We start from the raw sequence: 22804 nt of genomic DNA on the forward strand, positions 1-22804 counted from the left end.
ATTTGCATCATCCATCTGGCAAGTATCATAAGCCCCCTTTTTTTCTTCATCTTACTCTCTTTCTCTTTCACCATCCAGTTAGCTTGGGCTTTGTTTGTCTTAGTTTTCCCTCCTCAACTGTACCCAAACCATGTCCTCTTTAAATGTAGCCCATTGCTCCATTACAGTTTTGTCTGCCAATCTTTGATTCCAATTTACCTGGGCCAAATCCATTCTCACCCCACTGAAACCAGCTGTCATCCGATTTAGTATTTTTACTTTAGATTGGTTCTTCTGTCCATTTCCATAAATAACATTAACCTTATGATACTTTGATCACTGTTCTCTTAAAGTTCCCTGACTGACACTTGATCCACTGGACCCATCTCATTCCCCAGAAACAGAGCCAGCAATGCCTCCTTCTCCTTTGAGACAGAAAAATACTGATCATGAAAATTCTCCTGAACACACTTCAAAAACTCTTTTCCCCTCTCTGTCCTTTACACTGTTACTATCCAAGTTTATATTAGGATCATTGAATCTTGAATGTTTGTGACTAGTAAATGCCTAAGTTCAAGAATAAGATCCAGAAGCACAAACCATTTGCTGAATAAAATCATAAACAAGTAACTAATTGGAAAAACAAAATCTATTGATTTGATTCAGGATCCATGCCCTTGCACCTGATATTGAGGGACCTGCAAACTTTAGACCCAAAATACATTTAAAATTTGTTGCAGTTAGATTCAAGTTTTCAGACATGGCAAGTTGATTGCTACAGAGAGGCTATCCTTTTAGAGTTTGGTGGTTGCTAGCTTTGCAAAACTTTGCTGATGACTTTAATTTTCATTTCTTGTGATTTCTTCTGTCACTTTCCCTTCGGACATTACTTTTACATCAATCCGTTCTGCTTCCAACTTTTCGTCCTCCGCAGATGAATGATCATAGCTATGGATGACAGATTGCATTAAAAATGCATCCAGGTCTCAGTGTTAAGGATAAAAACAGAATTAAATGCTGGTTGAATGCAATCTCCCAAAACAAGTTATTAAGTTAGAATGAAATGTTTTCTTCCATTAACCAAATATCCTGCTTGCAGCCCTTTGGACAATATAGTGTTTTGTTACAAAGGAATGATTAACATTGTAATGCTAACTTTGTAATGTTAAGATCAGAGAACTAGAAAGTATTTAGCCACATAAATATTATGACTACAAGAACAGGGCAGAAGCTGAGAATTCTGTGGTAACTCACCTCCTGAGCCTGTTCACAGTCTACAAGGCACAAGTCAGGAGTGTGATGGAATACTCTCCACTTGCCTGGATGAGTGCAGCACCAACAACACTCAAGAAACTCGACAGCATCCAGGACTTAGTAGTTCAATTGATTGAAAACCCATCCAAAAACATTCACTCCCTCCACCACCGACGCACAGTAGCAGCAGTGTGTACCATCTACAAGATGCACTGCAGAAACTCAACAAGGCTCCTTCTACAGCACCTTTCAAACCCATGACCACTACCATTTAGAAGGACAAGGGCAGCAGATGCATGGCAACAGCACCAGCTGCAAGTTTCCCTCCAAGCCACCCACCATCCTGACTTGGAAATACATCGCCGTTCCTTCACTGTCACTGGGACAAAATCCTGGCACACCTTCTCTAACAGCGCTGTGGGTGTACACACACCACATGGATTGCAGAGGTTCAAGAAGGTGGCTCACCACTGCCTTCTCAAGGGTAATTAGGGATGGGCAATAAATGTTGGCCTAGCCAGCGATGCCCACATCCTACAAACAAATTTAACCTAGCACAAAGGAAGATGGTTGTGGTTGTTGGAGGTCAATCATTTCAGTTCCAGGATATCACTGCAGGAGTTCCTCAGGGTAGTGTCCTCGGCCCAGCCATCTTCAGTTGCTTCATCAATGACCTTCCTTCCATCACAAGGTCAGAGTGGGGATGTTCACTGATGATTGCACAATGTTCAGCACCATTCATGACTCCTCAGATACTGAAGTAGTCCATGTCCAAATGCAGCAAGACCTGGACAATATCCAGGCTTGGGCTGACAAGTGGCAATTAACATTTGTGCCACACATGTGCCAGGCAATGATCATCACCAACAAGAGACAATCTAACCATTGCCCCTTGACATTCAATGGCATTATCAATGCTGAATTCCCCACCATTAACATCCTGGGGTTACCATTGACCAGAAACTGAACTGTATTAGCCATGTAAATACTGTGGCCATAAGAGCAGGTCAGAGACTAGGAGTCCTGCAGCACGTAACTCATCTCCTGACTCCCCAAAGTCTGTCCGCCATCTACAAGGCACAATTCAGGAGTGTAAAGGAATACTCTCCACTTGCCTGGATGAGTGCAGCTCCAACAACCCTCAAGAAGCTCGACAATCTCTTCCTGAACATACGAATTGGGAGCAAGAGTAGGCCACTCAGCTCCTCGGGTTTGACATTCAATAAGATCATGGCTGATTTGATTGTAACCTCAACCCCACATTCTTGCTGACCCCCGATAACCTTTCACCCCCTTTTTAATCAAGAATCTATCTAGCTCTGCCTTAAAAATATTCAAAGACTCTGCTTCCACTGCCTTTTGAGGAAGAGAGTTCCAAAGACTCACGACCCTCTGAGAGAAAACATTTCTCCTCATCTCTGTCTTAAATGAGCGACCCCTTATTTTTAAGCAGTGACCCCTAGTTCTAGATTCTCCCACAAGAGGAAACATCCTTTCCACATCCACCCTGTCAAGATCCCTCAGGATCTTAAAGGTTTCAGTCAAGACACCACTTCCTCTTCTAAATTCCAGTGAATACAAGCCAAACCTGTCCAATCTTTCCTCATAAGACAACCCGCCCATTCCTGGTTTTAGTCTAGTAAACCTTCTCTGAACTGCTTCCAGCACAGTTACATCTTTCCTTAAGGAGACCAATACTGTACACAATACTCCAGATGTGGTCTCACCAGTGTCCTATATAACTAAAGCATATCCTCCCTACTTTTGAAATCAATTCCCCTCACAATAAATGACAACATTCTATTCGCTTTTCTAATTACTTGCTGTACCTGCATACTAGCCTTTCAAGATCTTTGAATATTTTTAAGGCAGAGGTAAATGGATGCTTGATAAGCAAGGGGCTGAAAGATTATCGAGGGTAGGTGGGAACATGGAGTTGAGCCTACAATCATATCAGCCATAATCCTATTGAATGGTGGAGCAGGCTCAAGGGGCTGAGTGGCCTACTCCTGCTCCTAATTCATATGTTCATGCAAAACAATGAGGATCTCGATAGAGTAAATAGGGATGACCTACTTACCCTAGCAGAGGGGGTCAAAAAACAGGGGACATAGGGCAGAATCATCCCAGATTTGCAGTAAGTGCGGTGGAGGACGGGAAAAAGGAGGTTTTACCTGACAGCCGCAATGGTGGCTTGTCGTGCTGTGTCTTCCATTTCCCGGCCTTCCCGCCTCATTAATTATGCATTCCCAGGAAACAAACTGGGCCACTGGCAGGGCGACCTCTGATTAGTCCTTCAATAGTCTGGGTGCCATGTTTAACGAGTGCCTCTGCACAGAGTTAGCACTCACCAAGGGATAAGAAGCTGTTGGGAACTGATGGCATACAAAGCTAGGAATCATTCTGCCTCCCTCGGGCACCCATTAGATGTAGTGGGGGCCCACTGCAAAGTCCTGTACCCCCAGTCTGGGTGAAGACCAGCAAACAAGGGTACCAGTCCAGCATGGAAGGCGGTGGCACGGTGGTCAGTGACAACTCCCTGCAAAAGATGGCAATCACCCAGTGCCACAAGAGGATGAATGATCTCCTCTGTTCTGCCAGGACGTCACTCTTCTCATCACTCTCAATTCTCACACTCTCAAACCCATCACACATCCACAGGGCCCTCACTCTGCCAGTTCAAGGGAGATCACCATTCATTCTCTCACGCACGCCTACATCTGCCCTGCGGATCGTGTCCTCATCCCATCCATGGCACCACTCACCATCCACACATGCCATGCATCCTTATCGTCTGGCCTGGCAGGCATCCTGCTTACACTCTCTCCAACTATATCCACGCAGGACAACAAAAGGGAGATATCGCAAACTGATGGAGGAATGCCTGACATCAAGGTTCTAACAGACTTTGAAAATAGAGCCATACAGCTGGCCAGCAGCGATCTGGACCGTTCCTGATGGTGCACCGGTGAAGTTGGAGGTGCTCAGCCAAGTAAGGATCCAGCAGCGCAACATCTACCAGACAACCACGCTGTGACTGATGTGTCCTGTTCCACAGGCCATTGCCATACACTAATTATCTCTCCTCGCTTTCGCAGGAACATCTGGAAAACAGCCGAGGGGGTGCATGACCTAGGTTCTCGACTCAAGCCCTGAAGACACCTCAGAAGAATCTGATGACGCCCTCATTGAACACCCTTCACAGCACTCACCCACACCCTCCAATGCAGACACACAATTCAGTGGGACCTAGATCTAGAATATTCCGGAATAAAAATCTGTTGATCACAGCCTGATCCACAGCAGGCAGAAGCAGGGACTTCTCAGGTTTCCAGCACTTGGAGGATTACTTGAGGCCAGGAATCTGCTGAGTTTGAGTCAGATGAGGAGCTTCTAGACTTGGTCATACCTCAGTTGCGGGAGCTGCAAAGGCAAACGCAGGAACAACAGGAAGGGATGTTCACTGCACTCCTCAGTTTGCAAGGCATGATGGAGGAGTCCGTCTGCCTTCAGGCTGAGGTGATAGCACCGGCATTACAACGCACTGAGGTCAACACTGGCAGGATGGCGGCTGCCAAGGAGACTTTGGACCCGGATATCAGTCCAGCACTGCTGTACGGGCTGAACTCCATCACTGATGCCATAGTTGGCCTCCAGCAGTGTCAATGCAAGAGGGGTGTGGGGCAGCTAGATCTCACTCCAGTTTCTCCTTCTCCTCAAGGAGCTGGCCAGGGGCCCACGGGCACCCATAGGGAGGAGGATCAGCAGGTGCACATCCCAGGGCCATCCACCCAGGTGACTCCTGGAGTGACCAGCCCACCCGACTCCCCTCTGCCTGTGACCCCAGCAGCTCCAGATCCACAAGTCGAGGAGGGTGCCACTGCCACACAGCAGGACCCCAAAATCAGGCCGGGGTCTTGGCCCTCCAGAGGACAGTCACCATGGTCATCACAGACAGTGCGTAGAATTCAGCAGGCTGCCTCCACCTCCCCTGTAGATGTCCAGGGAACACCAAGATGTAGCAGCACCATTAGGAAGATATTGTTGCATAGCCTGGGAGTTATTGAAGCTGCACTCATCCAGTCACTGGGGAGTATGACTTGTGCCTTGTAGGTAGTGGACAGGTTTCGGGGAGTCAGGAGGTGAGTTATTCACCATAGGATTCCTAGCCTCTGGCCTGCTTTTGTAGCCACGGTATTTATATGGCTAATATAGCTCAGTTTCTGGTCAATGGTAACCCCCAGGATGTTGATAGTGGGATAATGATGGTAATGCCATTGAACATCAATGGGCAATGGTTAGATTCTCTCTTGTTGGAGATGGTCATGGCCTGGCACTTGTGTGGCACAGATGCTACTCACCACTTGTCAGCACAAGCCTGGATATTGTCCAGGTCTTGCTGCATTTGGACATGGACTGCTTCAGTATCTGAGGGGTCACAAATGGTGCTGAACATTGTACAATCATCAGCGAACATCCCCACTTATGACCTTATGATGGAAGGAAGGTCTTTGATGAGGCCAAGGACACTACCCTAAGGAACTGCTGCAGTGATGTCCTGGAACTGAGATGATTGACCTCCAACAACGCAATCATCTTCCTTTGTGTTAGGTATGACACTAACCAGCGGAGAGTTTTTCCCTTGATTCCCATTGACTCCAGTTTTGCTAGAGCTACTTGATTCCACATTTGGTCAATTGCTGCCTTGATATCAAGGGCAGTCACTCTCACCTCACCTCTGGAGTTCAGCTCTTTTGTCCATGTTTGAACCAAGGATGCATCAATTGGGACTTGTTTTGAGCCGTCCTCCAGACCTGGGATTTTGAAAGAGTTGAGGCTAAAATCACCTAAATACCAAGCTTCAAGGGAGAAGGTTGAGGGTGGAAGGAGGATGAGAATGGAGGAGGGGAAAGAATTAAATAAAATGGATTCATCAATTTTTGTGTATGGATTTTCTGCTCGTAGAGGTTTGTGTTTCTAATGCAACTCAATGACCTTGACCTTGTTTTAGCCCTTGTCCAGTGGCGTACCACAGGGATCTGTGCTGGGTCCCCTAATATTCATCATTTATATAAACAACATAGATGACTATGTGGGGGGTAGGATTAGTAAGTTTGTGGATGACACAAAGATTGGCTGGGTGGTTAACAGTGAGGTTGAGTGTCTTGGGCTACAGCAAGATGGTCAAATGGGTAGATAAGTGGCAGATGGAATTTAACCCTGGTGATACACTTCGGAAGGAGTAATTTGACAAGGAAGTATTCAATGAACGGCATGGCACTAGGAAGTTCTGAGGAACAAAGGCATGAGTGTCCATAGATGTCTGAAGGCAGAGGGGCATGTTAGTGGGGTGGTGAAAAAGCCATTTGGGACACTTGTCTTTATCAATCGAGGCATAGATTACAAAAGTAGGGAGGTCATGTTGGAGTTGTGTAGAACCTTGGTGAGGCCACAGCTGGAGTACTGTGTGCAGTTCTGGTCGCCACATTGTAGGAAGGATGTGGTTGCACTGGAGGGGGTCAGAGGAGATTCACCAGGATGTTGCCTGGGGTGAAACATTTAAATTATGAAGAGAAGTAGGATAGACTTGGGTTGTTTTTATTGGAACAGAGAAGACTGAGGGGCAACCTGATCGAGGTGCACAAGATTATGAGGGGCATGGACAGGGTGGATAAGAAACAGCTGTTCCCTTTAGTTGAAGGGCCAGTCACAAGGGGACATAAGTTCATGGTGAGAAGCAGGAGGTTTAGGGAGGATGTGAGGAAAAACTTTTTCACCCAGAGGGTGGTGACGGTCTGGAATGCGCTGCCTGGGAGGGTGTTGGAGGCGGGTTGCCTCACATCCTTTAAAAAGTACCTGGATGAGCACTTGCCACATCATAACATTTAAGGCTATGGGCCAAGTGCTGGTAAATGGGATTAGATAGGTAGGTCAGGTGTTTCTCACATGTTGGTGTAGACAATGGGTTGAAGGGCCTCTTCTGCACTGTGTGATTCTGTGACGTGAGGATCGAGCCCCCAGACCTCAAAAAAGCTGGCCATTCTGCCTTAGTTATGTTGCTTTCAACTTGTGTTGAGCTTCAGTTAGGCCACACTGAGGATATTGTGAAAAGTTCTGGTCTCCACATTATAAAACTGCTGTAGAGATACTGGTGAAAGTGAAAAAATTATTTACCAAAATTATTCTAGAACTGAGAGGTTACATCCAGAAGGAAAATTTGAACAGGTTGGGATTCTTCCTTCTAGAAAAGAGAAGGCTGAGGGGGTGACTTGATAGGGGTCTTTAAGATTTGAAAGGGTTTGACAGGATAAGTATAGAGAAGGCATTTCCAGTTGCACAGGGGCCCAAAATTAGAAGTCATAATTATAATATCGTCACCAATAAATTTAGTAGGGAATTTTGGATAAACTTCTTTACCCACAGAGTGGGAACTCATCATCATAAGGAAAGGTTGAGGCAAATTGCACAGGTGCATTTAAGGGAGAAAGAAATAGAAGTATAGCTGATAGGGTGAGATGAAGAGGGCAGGAGGAGGGTCATGCAGAGCTTAAACTCCAACAGGGATCTGATCTTGACATGGAACAATATTGCCATTCCTTCACTGTTGCTGGCTCATCAGCACCTCCTCAAGGGCAATTAGGGATGAGCAATAAATGTTGACCTTATCAATAACTTTGGTTGGGATGTTGTCAACCTGATGGGGGTCTTGCCCAGGAGCTGGAGTACCTGTGGGGAACTTCCATCAGTTCTGTGGGGGGAGGCCCGATTAAATCAAGTGGCCAGTGTTGGGCCTTCCCCGTGACTGAGGTCCCGAGCAGTGGAAAGCCTGCCCACCAAGAGCTGCCAGCCAGTCAGAGGCTGGCAACTTCTCATAGCCGCCAGGGCCAGCCGAGCAGTGGCTGCTGCCATCAATGCACCCACCAGAGGTCCAGGATCATCATGGAACCCCAAAGGTGAGTGATGGAGATCGCAGGTTGGGGTTCACAGGAATTGGAGACAAGGGTAAGAGGAGTAGTTTTCAGAGCAAGCACCACCACCATCCCCCCGCCCTTCCCGATGCCAGGTCCCTTTATCATGCACAGAGTGCCTGACTATCCGGACCCCTCCCACAGGAGAGCACTGGCAAAACTCAACAGGATTTGCTAGGCAGCCTTCCAACTGTATAGGAAAGCCATGCGGCCCCCATTTAATTCCTGAGCCATTAAATTGCAATGGGCTCAAGAATAATGGGTATCAATTGGTTCACAAATGGGCCTTAATCCTGCCAGCGATGTCAGGAATCCTGTGTCAGCCCCTTCCACCCTCTTACTTAATCGGGGGAGATTTTGTTGTTGCCCGGAGACTGACATGGCACCTCTCCCATGGTTAAGTGGCTTGGCCACCAATTTTCCTGCTGCAATGGGCTGCATTAAATCCAGCCCTTCCACATCCATGCAAGAATAAAAAGAACTCATGTAACATGTTGTGGCTTCTCCTCACCTCACTTCTTCATACTTCTTCCCTCTGTAAAATGTGCTTTTCTTAATGAAATACAGCAAAATGATGTCACAGATAAATGCACCCTGTAAATACAAAGCAAAGATGTTTATACAATGTATCTATGCACTTATAAAATTTATAAAATAACAATGAACCTGGGTTATAAATAATCAATGAAACTTAAGCTCCAATAGGTTGAATTCACCCCTACTTGTGAAGATTCCTCCAGCACTGCTGGTTACTAATGAGTCCAGACATCAATGTCACTGGAACAAGATTTGGAACTACAGCTATTTCACCACAAGGAAGGGGTTCCATTGCATGATCCCTGTCATAGTGCTGATTTCACCTCACAGCTATCTACTGGATTCCCATTCCCCTACACTCTTTAATATTTTCTTTCTTAAAATGTGTGTTTAATTCGCTTCTAGATGTTGTGATTAATTTAACTTCAATAGCCGCATGCAATAACATATTCCTTATTTTAATGGTTGTGTTAAAACTTTCTTCTATTGCCCTCCTCTTATGCTTTTAGTGCCAGCCACGGCTCAGTTGGTAGCACTTTCATCTCTGAATTGCAGAGTTCCAGTTTCAAGTTCCACTCCCGAACTTGAGTATAAATGTCAAGGCTGACACTGGGGGAGTGCTGCACTGTTGGAGGTGCTGCCTTTTGGATGAGACATTAAACTGAGGCCCCATCTGCCCTCTCAGGTAAAAGATATTAAAGCACTATTTCAAAGAGAAGCAGGGGAGCTCCCCACACTGGGAGCACCATAAGTGTTTGGCACTGAAAAAGCAGGCAGCAGGAGTTACTGACTACACTTAAAACTGCACTGCACTTTTGTCCCTTGTAGGTAACTCCCTTTTCTTATGAAGGTATAATCATTTTCATAATATCTTTCTGGTCAATTGTAAAGTAGGTTTATGGGGGTTTGCATTGTCCTGGCTGTGTGTGTGATTTAATTACATTTTGTAGCCAAGCAGACTGCATAATGTACTAATGTGTAAATATGGTTGGGGTCTTAGCATGTAAGGTGTAAAGGGAATTTGCATTTTTAGATAGATGAAGGGGGATTTGAATTTTAAAGAGGTTAATGAGAATAGTAGCAACATAAAAAGATTATATTTTGAGGAAGGTAGAAGTTCCAAAGCCATATGGAAACAATGGAATGTCCATATTAAAAAGGGAGACATATGTACAAAGGGGAATGAGGCTATATGCCAGGAGAAGACATTATAAGAGCTAACAGAAGTGTGAGAAGCCTCCATTATTTGTGCATAAATCTGTTGTCTACAGAAGCCAAAGCTGGAGAAAGCCACTTTGAAAGTCCAGGGTATTGCATTAATTTACTGGATCTATTTAAAATCTAAACTCTATCTTTGGGCCATTGTCTTAAAGGGGATGTAAGTGGGAGTCAGGTTAATTGGGGATTTTAGGAGTTGTTATAGTAGTAATTTGTAGTCCTATATATGTGCTTGAAATCTTCTCTTTTGTTAATAAATATTTTAATTTTAGTTTTTAAAAAAATCTCAAGTCTTGGTGGACTTATTAATTCTGAATTCAGGGCACGCATCTTGAAATAAATACAAATTGCAAAACCGTTGTGATAGCAGGATCAAGTTTCCCTCATGGATTCGATCTGCCTGGCACACATCGTTTACCGTGTCATAACACTTTCAAAGGACTCAATTTTTTCAAAGGGTTTACCCAAACCACCTGTTGCAGAGCTTCATTGAGGAGTGATATTGGGCTTATATGACACTAGGGAGTGATCCTGGACATACAAAATGCTGGGGAGTGATCTTGAAGTTTGGCCACACTGGGTTGGGGAGGTTAGGAAATTAATAGAACAGGGCATGTTGTGAGTTTTGTCCTACTGGTAAATTCTTAGATGTAGTCAACAGTGGAGTCACAGATAAATCTTATTATCATTAGTTTGTGGGGATGGCAGGGCTAAAAGTGAAGTCGATTTAGAATCATTATTTTAACTCCTGACCGGTGGAAACTCGGCAAAATGGGAGTTAAATTGAGCAGTACGTTTTCCCGCTCCATACCTTCTAACACTGGGTTGTTCAGGACACCTTCTAAATCAGTTAGAGGCCTGATTAATATATATTACTTAGGGCCTAAGAAGCTTTCAGAATTCACATTTAATTTTGGGAAAAGAAAAGAGAACTGAAGTTAAGATGTGGAAAGATATTGGCCTGAAAATTTGCTGATAGATGCCCACTTTTGATTGCAAAGTTATAAGAAAAGAGTGCCCTAGTAGGGAGTGCGCTTCTGTATGTTTGAAAAATGAGGTGAAGACAATTGTTAGCATTTGAAGAATGTTTTGTGTCAGAATTGACGAGAGAAGTGCAAAAGTGAATTAAAAAAATGCATCGGTTTAGATTTGGCCCAAATGTTGTGTTTCTTTCTGTTTAGAATATTGTAATTTCACAGTTTCCTCGTCTTACTTTGTAATATCTATTGGAAAACAGGAAGAGTCTGAGCGCAAGGTGGAAATGCTGCCAATTTAGCAATCTCACTTACAAAGGTCACCAAAACACAAGACAATTAGGGCGGCAGGAATGCTGTTTCAAGAACAGGCTCAATGTTATGCAGTAATTGAATAACTCAGGAACTCCAGGGTTCAGAGCCTGGAAGGATACACTTAATCTTCCAAGGTGAATAAAATAAGAACACACTGGAAGGTATGGAGAAAACAGGAAATGGCACTTGGATGAAAATCAAATCGCCAGAAAGATCACTCATGCTTAAAAAGATCAATCGCCTAGTCAATTTCTTTTTTAGTACGATAATCGCAGAGTGCTGTACTAAATTGCACATCTCACCAAAACAGTCTTGGACTCTAAGACCATGTTTGTTCAACAACCAGTAATTATCATCAACTATTCTGCAGCGCTGTCACCTGTTACCTCAATCAGCACAAATCAGGGAGAAACTTTGGACTAAAAATAATTCTCAACCTCCAGAACTAGTGGAATGTCATTCACGCCTACAAATATTAATAGTAACAGAACTTACCACTCCCATCAGTGCAAGTCCAGAGCCGATATTTATCACAGTGGGTATGATGCTAAATCTACCAGCCTGCAAAAATATCACAACATTTAAATCTAAGACAAAGTTTACGTACAATACATAGAACAGTGTACAGTTCTGGTCACCACATTGTAGGAAGGATGCGATTGCACTACAGAGGTTGCAGAGGAGATTTACCAGGATGCTGCCTGGGCTGGAGGGTCCGAGCTATGAGAAAAGATTGGACAGGCTGGGGTTGTTTTCCTTGGAGCAGCGAAGGTTGAGAAGGGACCTAATAGAGGTGTATAAGATTATGAAGGGCAAAGATAGGGTGGATAGGAAGGCACTTTTTCCATTAGTAGAGGGGTCAATAACCAGGGGGCATAGATTTAAGGTAAGAGGTAGAAGGCTAAGAGGGGAGTTGAGGAGAATTGTTTTCACCCAGAGGGTGATGGGAGTCTGGAACTCACTGTCTGAAAGGGTAGTTGAGTCAGAAACTCTCGGAACATTTAAGAAGTATTTAGATATTCACTTGCGTTGCCCTAGTCTCCAGGGCTATGGGCCAAGTGCTGGAAAATGGGATTAGTGTAATCAGAACTTTGTTGACCGGCGTGGACATGATGGGCTGAATGGCTTCCTTCTGTGCTGTAAATGTCTATGAGTCTATGGGTCTTTAATACATTACAAAAAGATTAGTTGAAACTTTAGTAAGCCAAGTGTTAAAGTGTGACAATATCATATTCCTATTATACATTCTCTAAAGCCAAAATTAAAAAGTTGATTTCGCTAAAACAGATAGCTATAGTATTGTCTTACATTTGCATGTTCACATTCAATTCCTGCACTAGTCAAGATCCTTGATAGAAATAAAAATAATTACCATGATTATTATTACAGGCAGTGAGGCAAGTGTATTGCTCATGGGCCGCATAATGGTTCGCATATGTTTGTAATGATGATGAAACTGTCAGCGCCACCATCATTACTGGGTAAAACTGACACCAACTTCCAGCATTCACACATATGCAGTTAAATTTGGAAATCTGCAAGTTTGGCTGTCAAGGTTACTCTGATCTCCACAGAATGTCGTGTTATACTCTTCACTGATGGCATCAACATAGAATCAGTGATTTGACTTAAATTTCAACAATTTGTACAGCATTTTTACTGGAAAGAGAAATGAAACTGTTAGGTCTTGATTGATAGGAATAACTGTGCTAGACATTTGATAAGGCCCATTAAAGGGTGAGGAGCTCATGGTACTTGTTTAAACCATGATTGATGGAAGCAGCGCGGGCAGATGCAAACTTCTTGCAGCCTGCTCATCTCCTTGATCCTGGCAGACAGCCCAGCGTTAAAAACCCTGCTCAGGAGCTGCATGCTTAGTAGAGGGCCCAGGTTCATGCAAGGCTAGCACCAACTAAAGTTCAGCAAAATACTGCGGACACTAGAAATCTGAAAAGAAAACAACAAATGCTGGAAAAACTCAGCAGGTCTGACAGCATCTGTGGAGAGAGAGACAGGGGTAACGTTTCAAGGCCATATGACTCTTCATCAGATCTAAAGGGAGGTAGAGATGTGGTGAAATATATACTGATTAAATGGGTGAGACAGGTGAAGCTGGATAGAAGGCCAGCAATAGGTAGAGGCAAAGGAGAGGTGGCAAAAGATGTCATGAACAAAACGTAAAAGAATTGCTAATGGTGATGGTACTGCCTAAATGAAGTGCTAATGGTGACATTAAGAAAGCAAAATGTGATAATGGCCGGACCAGGGTGAGCACTCTGGAAAGTGACAGATGGCTCTGGTGGGGATAGGGTGGGGTGAAGAGACAGTGGTGGGAAGAAAGATCTAAAATAGGCTAAAAGCTGGGGATAAAACAATGAATGAAAATGGAAATACATTTTAAAAATAATAATAATGAAAATAAGTGGGGAACAAACTATTAAATAAAAATTTAAAAAATAAAAATGAATATGGAAAAAAGGGGGATGGGGATGGGAAGGACGGAGTTCATGGTCTGAAGTTGTTGAATTCAATGTTAAGTCCGGAAGGAGGTAAAGTGCCTAATTGGAAGATGAGGTGCTGTTCCTCCAGTTTGCGTTGGGCTTCACTGGAATATTGCAGCAGGCCAAGGACGGTCATGTGGGCATGAGAGCAGGGTGGTGTGTTGAAATGGCAAGCGACAGGGAGGTCTGGGAGAGACCAAACACAGACTGGGTGACCGTTTTACGGAACACCTTTGGTCTGTCTGCAAGCATGACCCAGACCGTCTTTTAGCTTTTAGCCTATTTTTGATCTTTTTTCACTGTCCCTTCACCCCACCCTATCCCCACTAGGGTCACTTTCCAGAGTGCTTACCCTGGTCAGGCCATTATCACATTTTGCTTTCTTAATGTCACCATCAGCACCTCATTTAGCCAGTAGCACCACCATTAACAACTCTTTGACCTTTTGTTCATGACATCTTTTGCCATCTCTACTTCACCACTACCTATCCAGCGTCACCAGTTCCCCCATAAATCTGTATATATGCCACCACGGGAAAAATGATCCTCCCACTGGCGGGGAAGTGCGGGAGTGGGCCAATCGGGTGTGCCTCTGATCGGCGCCCCCGATCAGGGGCATGCCGCCATTTTACGTCGGTGGGTCAATTACGGCCCACCCAGCGTGATGTCCGCCAGGAAGCACTATACGCTCTCCGTGCAGGTGGGTGGATTCCCTCAGCTGGGAGTGCGCTCTTTCATGCATGCGTGTGACAAAGCTCACAGATCTGCCTGAGGCTAAGTGCAGCCTCAGGGAGATCAGCTCCAAATTAAAATTTTCAATACAAATGATAGAAAAATTTCCCTGACATGTCCTCTCATGTGAGCTGGGACATGTCCATAACTTTTATTGAAACCTTTATTAAAATTTTAAATACTCTCATGAAACCTCATTCTGCCCACGGATGAGGTTCCATGCTTTTATCGAAGCCCACCAGGGCTCCCAGCCTGCCCACCAACCTTAAGGTTGGACAGGCAGGTCCATTAATGGGTTTAATCAGTTTTTCAATGGCCTCAATAGGCTGTTGACAGGTCGGCGGGTGCGCAGCTGATTCGGCTGCGCCCCCACCGATCTGAAAATGGAAATGACACAAGGTGACGTTGGGAGTTCCACCCGACATCATCCCACATCATTTTGCACGTCGGCAAGTGGGCCCTGCCCCCACTCACCGACTGGAAGATCCTGCCCCACATCTCTATCTCCCTTTAGATCTGAAGAAGAGTCATATGGATTCGAAATCTGTCTCTCTCTCTCCACAGATGCTGTCAGCCCTGCTGAGCTTTTCCAGCATTTTTTGTTTTCGTACCAATTAAAGTTCGCCTGCTGCCTTCTCCCTGCCTCATCCTCCTATTCCTCCTTCTCTTCTTTCACCTCCTGAGGTGGTTATCAAAGCCCTGGTGACTAGGGCTGTGGTCTCAGGATTGCCAGATTGTGGAGGACACAGCAGACCACCACAAATTAGAAGACACACTCTGTGGGGGGCTCCAACCACCCCCAGCCAAGTGACCCATGTATCAGAATGCCAGTGGTCTACTCCATCATGTTCCTCATTGCAGCATGACTCTCATTGTAGGAGTGCTTTTGCATGTGGTCGAATAGTGGAGGTCAATCATTAGCACATGTACAACAGGTAACCCTATTTCTGAGCAGCCACCCACTGGTTCAATATGGTGGCTAAAAGATGACAGGAACAGCTGACTGATGCAACATTGTGACTGCTGCCACAATAGCAGGAATTCACCAACATGATGATAGTCTGGATGATCTCGCACAGCAACTGCACACCTTCAGGAAGTGGAACCCCTTGTGGTCATAGAGTATCTCCCCAATGGAATGCAGCATCCACAAGGCCACTTGTTTCCTGCACTGTTGGGAGTCTCACCATCCTGGCAAAAATCACATGCCCACTCCTCCTGCTTCTCTCTGTTTAGCGAGCAGATGGTAAATTTCCCTTTCCTTAGGTATGGGGGTCTCAGTAACCTCCTGGATGCAACTGCAAACTACAATATGCTAATAGTGCTGACTCCAGCCTGGTAAGATCGGCTGATGTAGAATTTGACGGCCACCGTGACATTGACAGCTGGCAGTGCCATCCTCAGCCCACTCTATGATTGCAGGTCAGGTTTGAGAAGATGGCACAGTTTTGTAACCACCTTTTTGGTGAGGCGTAGCCACCGCAGGTTCTGCTCCTGGCTGAAGTGGAGGTCAGAAATGTGCTCTCTAAATACCTTAGGACAGCAAAGCCTTCTCCCTCTGTGAACAGCTGCTTTTCTCTGCTGCCTCCGTTCCAGTTCACCATAAAGTTACAGCCCAAGAAGAACTGCAACTATCACATAATGACTGGAAGCAAATGTTGTGCTCAGGGACCTTTAAAACTACCCCAGTCATAACAAAAGTCTAGTATCAGTCCCTTCTTACTGAAAGAACTTCTGCCAACCCAAAACTTCCACTAATTCTGCAGCAGCAAAAAGATAGTCAAAAGCACTCTGCAGAAATTTGAATGGCGATGCCTTTAAATAATATTCTTGAGGGTTCCTTGTGTAGCTGAAGGCTTGCTCAGCTGTGTGTGGTTAAGAGAGGGTGTTAACAGGGCTTTCAAGATCCAAAATAGCAGGTAGGATACTAAATCAGTATTAGGTGCTAACTAACAACACAACCCAATCCACCCTGCACATGTCCAGCACATAGACAGGATGTCCATCAACCTTCAAAACATGGCAATTGGCACAAGTCATGCCAGAAGTCATCTGGAGCAGAACCCCTGCCATTTTCTTCAAGACCTGGGTCCCGCAGCATTGAAACCTGCGGAATTATATGAACATACAAACAAGGAGCAGGAGTAGGCCATTCAGCCCCTCAAGCCTGCTCCGCCAAATTTAATAAGATCACGGCTGAGCTGATAGTAACCTGAAATATGCTTTCCACCTACCCCAAATAATCTATCACCCCCTTGCTTACCACGAATCAATCCAAGTCTGCCTTAAAAATATTCAAAGACACCTGGTGGGATTTTCTGCACCTGCCCGCTGCCACGATCTTCCGATCCCGCCGCAAGTCAATGGGCTTCTGGCTGGAGCACCGCCTCGCCTGCAGCGGGTCCCGCCCACGACGGGGCTGGAAAATCCTAGCCACTGCTTCCACTGCCTTTTCAGGAAGAGAGTTCCAAAGACTCACGACACTGAGTGAAAAAATTACCTCCCATCTCTGTTTTAAAAGGGTGAGCCCTTATTTTAAACAGTGACCCCCTAGTTCTCGATTCTTCCACAAGAGGAAACATCCCCTCCACATCCACTCTGTCAAGACCCTCTTATATGTTTCAATCAACTTGCCTCTTACTCTTCTAAACTCCAGCGGATACAAGCCTAGTCTGTCCTTCTCTGCAATCTCTCACCATTTAGATAATATGCTTCTCTTTCATTCTTCCTGCCAAAATGGACAATTTCATATTTTCTCACATTAAACTCCATCTGCTAGATCTTTGCCCGCTCACTTAACCCATCAATAAATGTTTGTAGCCTCCATATGTCCTCTTCACAACTTAATTTTCTAGCTATCTCTGTGTCATCAGCAATTTTGGCAACCATCCCTTCAATCCCTACATCCAAATCATTTATATAAATTGTAAAATGTTGAGGTCCCAGCACTGATCCCTGTGGTAAGCCACTCATTACATCTTGCCAACGGTTATGGCACAGCGGATGGTAAAATGCTGAGCTGCGCAAATCCCAGAGGAAAACTTGAAACAGCTGTCACAACTGTTTTGCAATTTGTATTTTATTCTGAGATGCTTGCCTTGAATTCAGTAGTAATAAGTCCACCAATACTTAGAGGGTTTTTACAAAAACTTAATTAACATTCATTAATAAAAGAAAAGATTTTCAGCACATACATAGGTCTACAAATTACTTTTATAAACCAGTCAAAGTTATAATCTCAACTCACAGGAATGTCTTAGCAACTGCCAAAGCCATATTGCAGTCTCAGCACTTAAAAAAAACCTCATAACTCCTGAATTCAAAGTGCTTCTCGTACTTGTACCCTTAAGATCCACCAATCCCAAGCCAATCAAGCAATTTCAAATATATCCCGCAAAAAGCCCCCAGTTTTGTTATGGCTCAGTAGATGGTAAATGCTGAGCTGCTCAAATCCCAGAGGGAAACTTGAAACAGCTGTCACAACTGTTATGCAATTTATATTTTATTTCAAGCTACATGCATTGAATTCAGTAGTAATAAGTCCACTGAGACTTAGAGGGTTTTTTTTTACAAAACTAAATTAAACATTTATTAATAAAAGAAAAACATTTAAGCACATACATAGGCCTACAAATTACTACTATAATAACATCTAAATCCCCTAATTAATTGGCTCCCAGGCACACCTCCGTTAAGGCAAGAGTAAAACAAAATATAAGTTTAACAGACCCAGGCAAAGCACACAATACCCTGGACAATGATATTCACAGTGAATTCCCTTAGCTTCGGTTCCTATAGAAAGCAACTTGATGCCCAGAAGCTGGAGGCTTTTCACACTTGTGTTAGATCTTAGAATGCATTCTCCCTTGCACATAACCTCATCTTCTTTATACGTTTCTCCCTTTTTAATGTAAATTCCATTGTTCCAATAAATCTTTGCAATTTTACTTTTCTCATAATATAAATCTTTCATTATACTCATATTATCAGTAACCTTTGGGAAAAATAAACACACTGTTTGGCTTAGCCTCTTTTAGCTAGGTGTAAAATCCTACCATCTGTTTGAAAGTCAAACTGCTCTAATTTATCTAAAAATGCAAATTTTCCTCACACCTCACATTCTAAAACTTCAGCCATGTTTACATATTTAGCATTTCAAACCTAACTTCCCGTTTGATAACTCAAAAGCTCCAGGCCAGCTGTCTCCAATTCAATTAAATTTCCCCATGCCAACAGGCACATATCCACACAGAGAAATTAATCCAAACCCCACTATATATATACCTCACATGAATTACAGCTAGAATTTCAGAAGATGGAAAGAGAGAGAAAGACAGGGAAGCTCAGGAAAGAGAGAAAGAAATATATATATAGAGAGAGAGAGAGAGCAAAGGTATAGGAAAGGGAAAGAGAATTCCAGCTCCAAAAATCAGAAATGGAGCTAGCAGCTCAAAGGGAGAGAGATAGACCAGACAATTGGAAGCGGCAAATTGGTGGGGTGGCAAATAGTGAGGAGATTAGCCTTAGATTACAGGAGGATCTAGGCGGGCTGGTCAGATGGGCTGATCAGTGGCAAATGGAATTTCATCTGGGTAAGTGTGAGGTGATGCACTTGGACAGGACAAACAAGGCACGGGAATGCATGATGATTGGTAGGACCCTGGGAAGTACCAAGGATCAGATGGATCTTGGTACACATGTCCACCGGTCCTTTAAGGTAGCGGGACAGATAGATAAGGTGGTTAAGAAGGCATATGGGATACTTGCCTTTATTAGCCGAGGCATAGAAAATAGAGCAGGGAGGTTATGCTGGATCTGTACAAAATGCTGGTTAGGCCACAGCTAGAGCATTGCATGCAGTTCTGGAATCCGCATTAGGGTGTGATTGCGCTAGAGAGATTACAGAGGAGATTTACCAGGATGTTGCCTGGGCTGGGGAGTTTTAGTTATGAGGAGAGATTGGAAAGACCAGGGTTATTTTCCCTGGAGCAGAGGAGGTTGAGGGGAACATGATTGAGGCCTATATAGTTATGAGGGGCATAGATAGGATAGACAGGAAGGAACTTTTCCCTTTGGTGGAGGGATCAATAACTGGGGGCACCGATTTTAGGTAAGGGGCAGGAGGTTTAGAGGGGATGTGAGGAAAAATTTTTTCACCCAGAGGATGGTGGGAATCTGGAACTCACTGCCAGAAAGGGTGGTAGAGGCAGATACCCTCAAAACATTTAAGAAGTAGTTGGATGTGCACTTGCAATGCCATGGCATACAAGGCTATGGGCCTAGTGCTGGAAAATGGGACTAGAATAGTTAGGTACTTGTTTGACCGGCGCAGACTCAATGGGCCGAAGGGCCATTTCTGTGCTGTAGATCGCTGTGACTCTATGGCAAGGGAAAGTCTCTCCCTACCCAGTAGCACCCCTTATCCCCCTAACCCGGAACCATTCTTTGAAGCCCTCAGGTATGCTAGATTTATTCCCAAATTTGAAGAGAGCGATGTGCAGTCATTTTTTACCACCTTTGAGAATATAGCAGGACAGCTAAACTGGTGATTGGAGATCTGGACATTTTTAATTCAAGGGCAGCTGTCAGCAGGATCCTAAGAGGTCTACTCCATGCTGACTCCTGATGTGCCCATGAATTATGTGCAGACCAAGGCTGCCATCCTAAGTGCCTACAAGTTAGTCCCAGAGGCATATCACCAACAGTTCCAGAATGCTCATGGGAAGCCCACACAAACTTACATCGAGTTCAAATGGCTAAAACAAATCATGTTGGACCAATGGGTAAGATCCCTAAGAATCTCACACATGTATAAAGGGCTTCATGAGTTAATACAGTTGGGGGAAGTCAAGAATTGCCTACCCTTCAACCTGCGAATACACTTAGAGGAGCAGAGAATCCTCACAGCCAAGAGTGCAGCAGTCAAAGCAGACAGCTATAGCCTCACCCATAGAGCTGGAAACTCAGGCAGCCCCTTTCCAATCCATTCCTATCAAAGAGTAAGGGTGATGCCTCATGTAGTTAATAAGCCATCAGGAGGTAGAGCAAGAGCTGACCATTCTCCAGAGAGTAGTAATTTCCTAAAATACACAGAACCTATCACGCAACTGACCAACAGAAGGACTCCAACCAGACTGGACTCCATGCTCACCTACTATAATGCAGAATTGCAAGGTGACCAGACAGAGTTAACCACCCAATTTAAAATGATCCACAAACCTCCACCAGGCTGCAGAACTGTGGATATATCCGGTATGGATGTGGGTGAGGCCCCTGCCAGAAGGCCATCTTCCTATCATCCAGGCCCAGAAAGGTTGGCCCAAATTCAGGGGCCAACTGCCTGCCTGTTGCAATGCCACCCAAAGCACTTAGCACCAGAAGCTGGACCTCCCCATCTGTGTTAGCGCCTGGGCCGGACCCTGAACCAGAATCCCCTAAAAAGGCCAAGGTCCCTGTAAAACACCTCGATCCCCTGACCCTCAGCCTGAACGCAGCCTCTGAGTCCAAAATGTGGTGGACATCCCTGGGTCATCCACTCAGGAATCGCAGAGGCTGCCTGCACCCTCTAAGTCTCCTTCTCCTGTGGCTCCCTCAACCTCACCCTCTGTCACTGCAAAGGGAGCAGCTGGCCCACAGGAGGATAGCCAAAGCAAGCCGGGGCCCTCAAGGCCTTGAGCGTCCAGAGAACACACGCCAAAGTCATCAGAGGCAACAGGGCCAACCATTGCACAGGCTGTCTCCACCCCTGCTGCGGATGTCAGGACAGCACCTAGAAGTGGTAGGACTAGAAAAGTTAAGAAACTCTGATCACAAGTGGTTGCACAGTTGAACACATTTTGTCACTTTATAATCTGAAAATATATTCACTTTCACTGAATAATGTGTAATGGTGTCTTTCAGCTTCATTGACAGGTTTTGCGAGTCCTCCCACTGCAATCTCCCCCCACTAGCAGTTCAGCTGCACGCAGCTGGCCCACAAGTGATTCTGGAGGGAGGAGTGTGTGTGTGGCAGGGCCTTTCGGAGCCTAGTGCAAGCTCTCTCCCATACACGTGGAACTTTTCTCCATCACATTCATCTCACTGTCCCAGTATTTTCAACACTGCCTGCTGGGATTCTCTTTCAGTTGTCCATCTGAGTTAACTTGTATCTCCGCCCACCCAATGATCACACTCCCATGCAGCACCTGTGCCCGTCCAACACGAGGCTCTGCTCACTTTTAATTTAACAAACATGGTCATGGTAAAGAATTTCATTAGCTCCCCCATCCTTTCCCCTCCCCCAGTCACCCATGTCCCTTCCCCCCATCACTGTGAACCCCCCCAGCATCACCTTCCACCTTCCCCACCGTCATCTACCAACCTGAACTCTTGTCTTTCCAGGATGTCCAGGTGAATGTGCATATTCCCGACCTTCATGAGAATCCCACCCCCATCCATATTGACCTCCCCGACATCCTCCTTCCCATCCCCAGGTCTGTGCCTGCCTCTGTGTCTCCACCAACCACCCTCGCCGCTTCTTCTACCATTACCCAACAGCCCCTCTCTCCCTACCGGCTCCATCTGCCCTCTCTCATACTCACCATTCCCTCCTACCACGTCAACCCTCAGGTCACTCTCCAGGAGGCAGTCATTGACTCCACAGAGCCCTCCCTTGCACATTCACCTGAACGTTCCGCACACCCCCTCTGCTCCCTCCTCCACCCTTACTCCCTCCTCAATCCTTACTCCCTCCACCCCCCCCAATCACCTTCCCCTCTCTGAACTCCCTGCTCTCACCAGACACCTTCCCCTCTTCAAACTCCCTCCTGTCCCCCACATCTTCCCCTTCCTGAACTCTCTCCTTCCCCTGGACACCTTCCCCTCTCCAAACTCCTTCCCTTACATCTTTCTCCCACTCTTACACCTATCTCCCTACTTACAGCATTCTCTCTCATTGCATCCTCCTCCCCCGTATTCCCTCCTCCCTTTTGACACCATTATTCCCCCTCACAACTTGAAACCCCTGAAACCTTTGTTCCCCCTCTTCCCAACCTCAGCCCCTGACACCTTTGTCCCTCCACCCCAACCTCACCCCCCCCCAACACCTTCTTCCCCCCCACATCAACCACTGACACCGTTGTCCCTCACCTCCCAACCTCACCCCCCCCCATTTTGTCGAACATCCATAGCAGCCCATGGCCAAGACCGTGATGTTCCGAAGAAGGTCCAAAGCATCAACGGAGACCTCTTCGTGGTGGAGCCAGGTGCCTGAGGATCTACTCAGCACACGATGCAAGTGTTCCTCCGGATCCTCAGGGTCTGGTAGCTATAGGGCTCCAGCATCTTC

At 45.4% G+C, this 22804-nt stretch overlaps 1 protein-coding gene across 1 annotated transcript in view; it reads right to left on the reverse strand.

The window, feature by feature from the left end:
* Positions 1–610: 610 nt before the first annotated feature.
* Positions 611–22804, reverse strand: part of p2rx5 (purinergic receptor P2X, ligand-gated ion channel, 5) — a 146503-nt gene continuing 124309 nt past the window's right edge. Inside the window, exons 10-12 of the mRNA XM_041197860.1 lie at positions 11741–11806; positions 8713–8795; positions 611–927 (exon numbers count right to left, since the gene is read on the reverse strand). Of these exons, the coding sequence (XP_041053794.1) occupies positions 819–927; positions 8713–8795; positions 11741–11806 (258 nt within the window). The 3' untranslated portion in view covers positions 611–818. The remainder of the gene's footprint in view (positions 928–8712; positions 8796–11740; positions 11807–22804) is intronic.

This window comes from Carcharodon carcharias, chromosome 10 (assembly GCF_017639515.1).
Source record: "Carcharodon carcharias isolate sCarCar2 chromosome 10, sCarCar2.pri, whole genome shotgun sequence".
NCBI classification, from domain to species: domain Eukaryota; kingdom Metazoa; phylum Chordata; class Chondrichthyes; order Lamniformes; family Lamnidae; genus Carcharodon; species Carcharodon carcharias.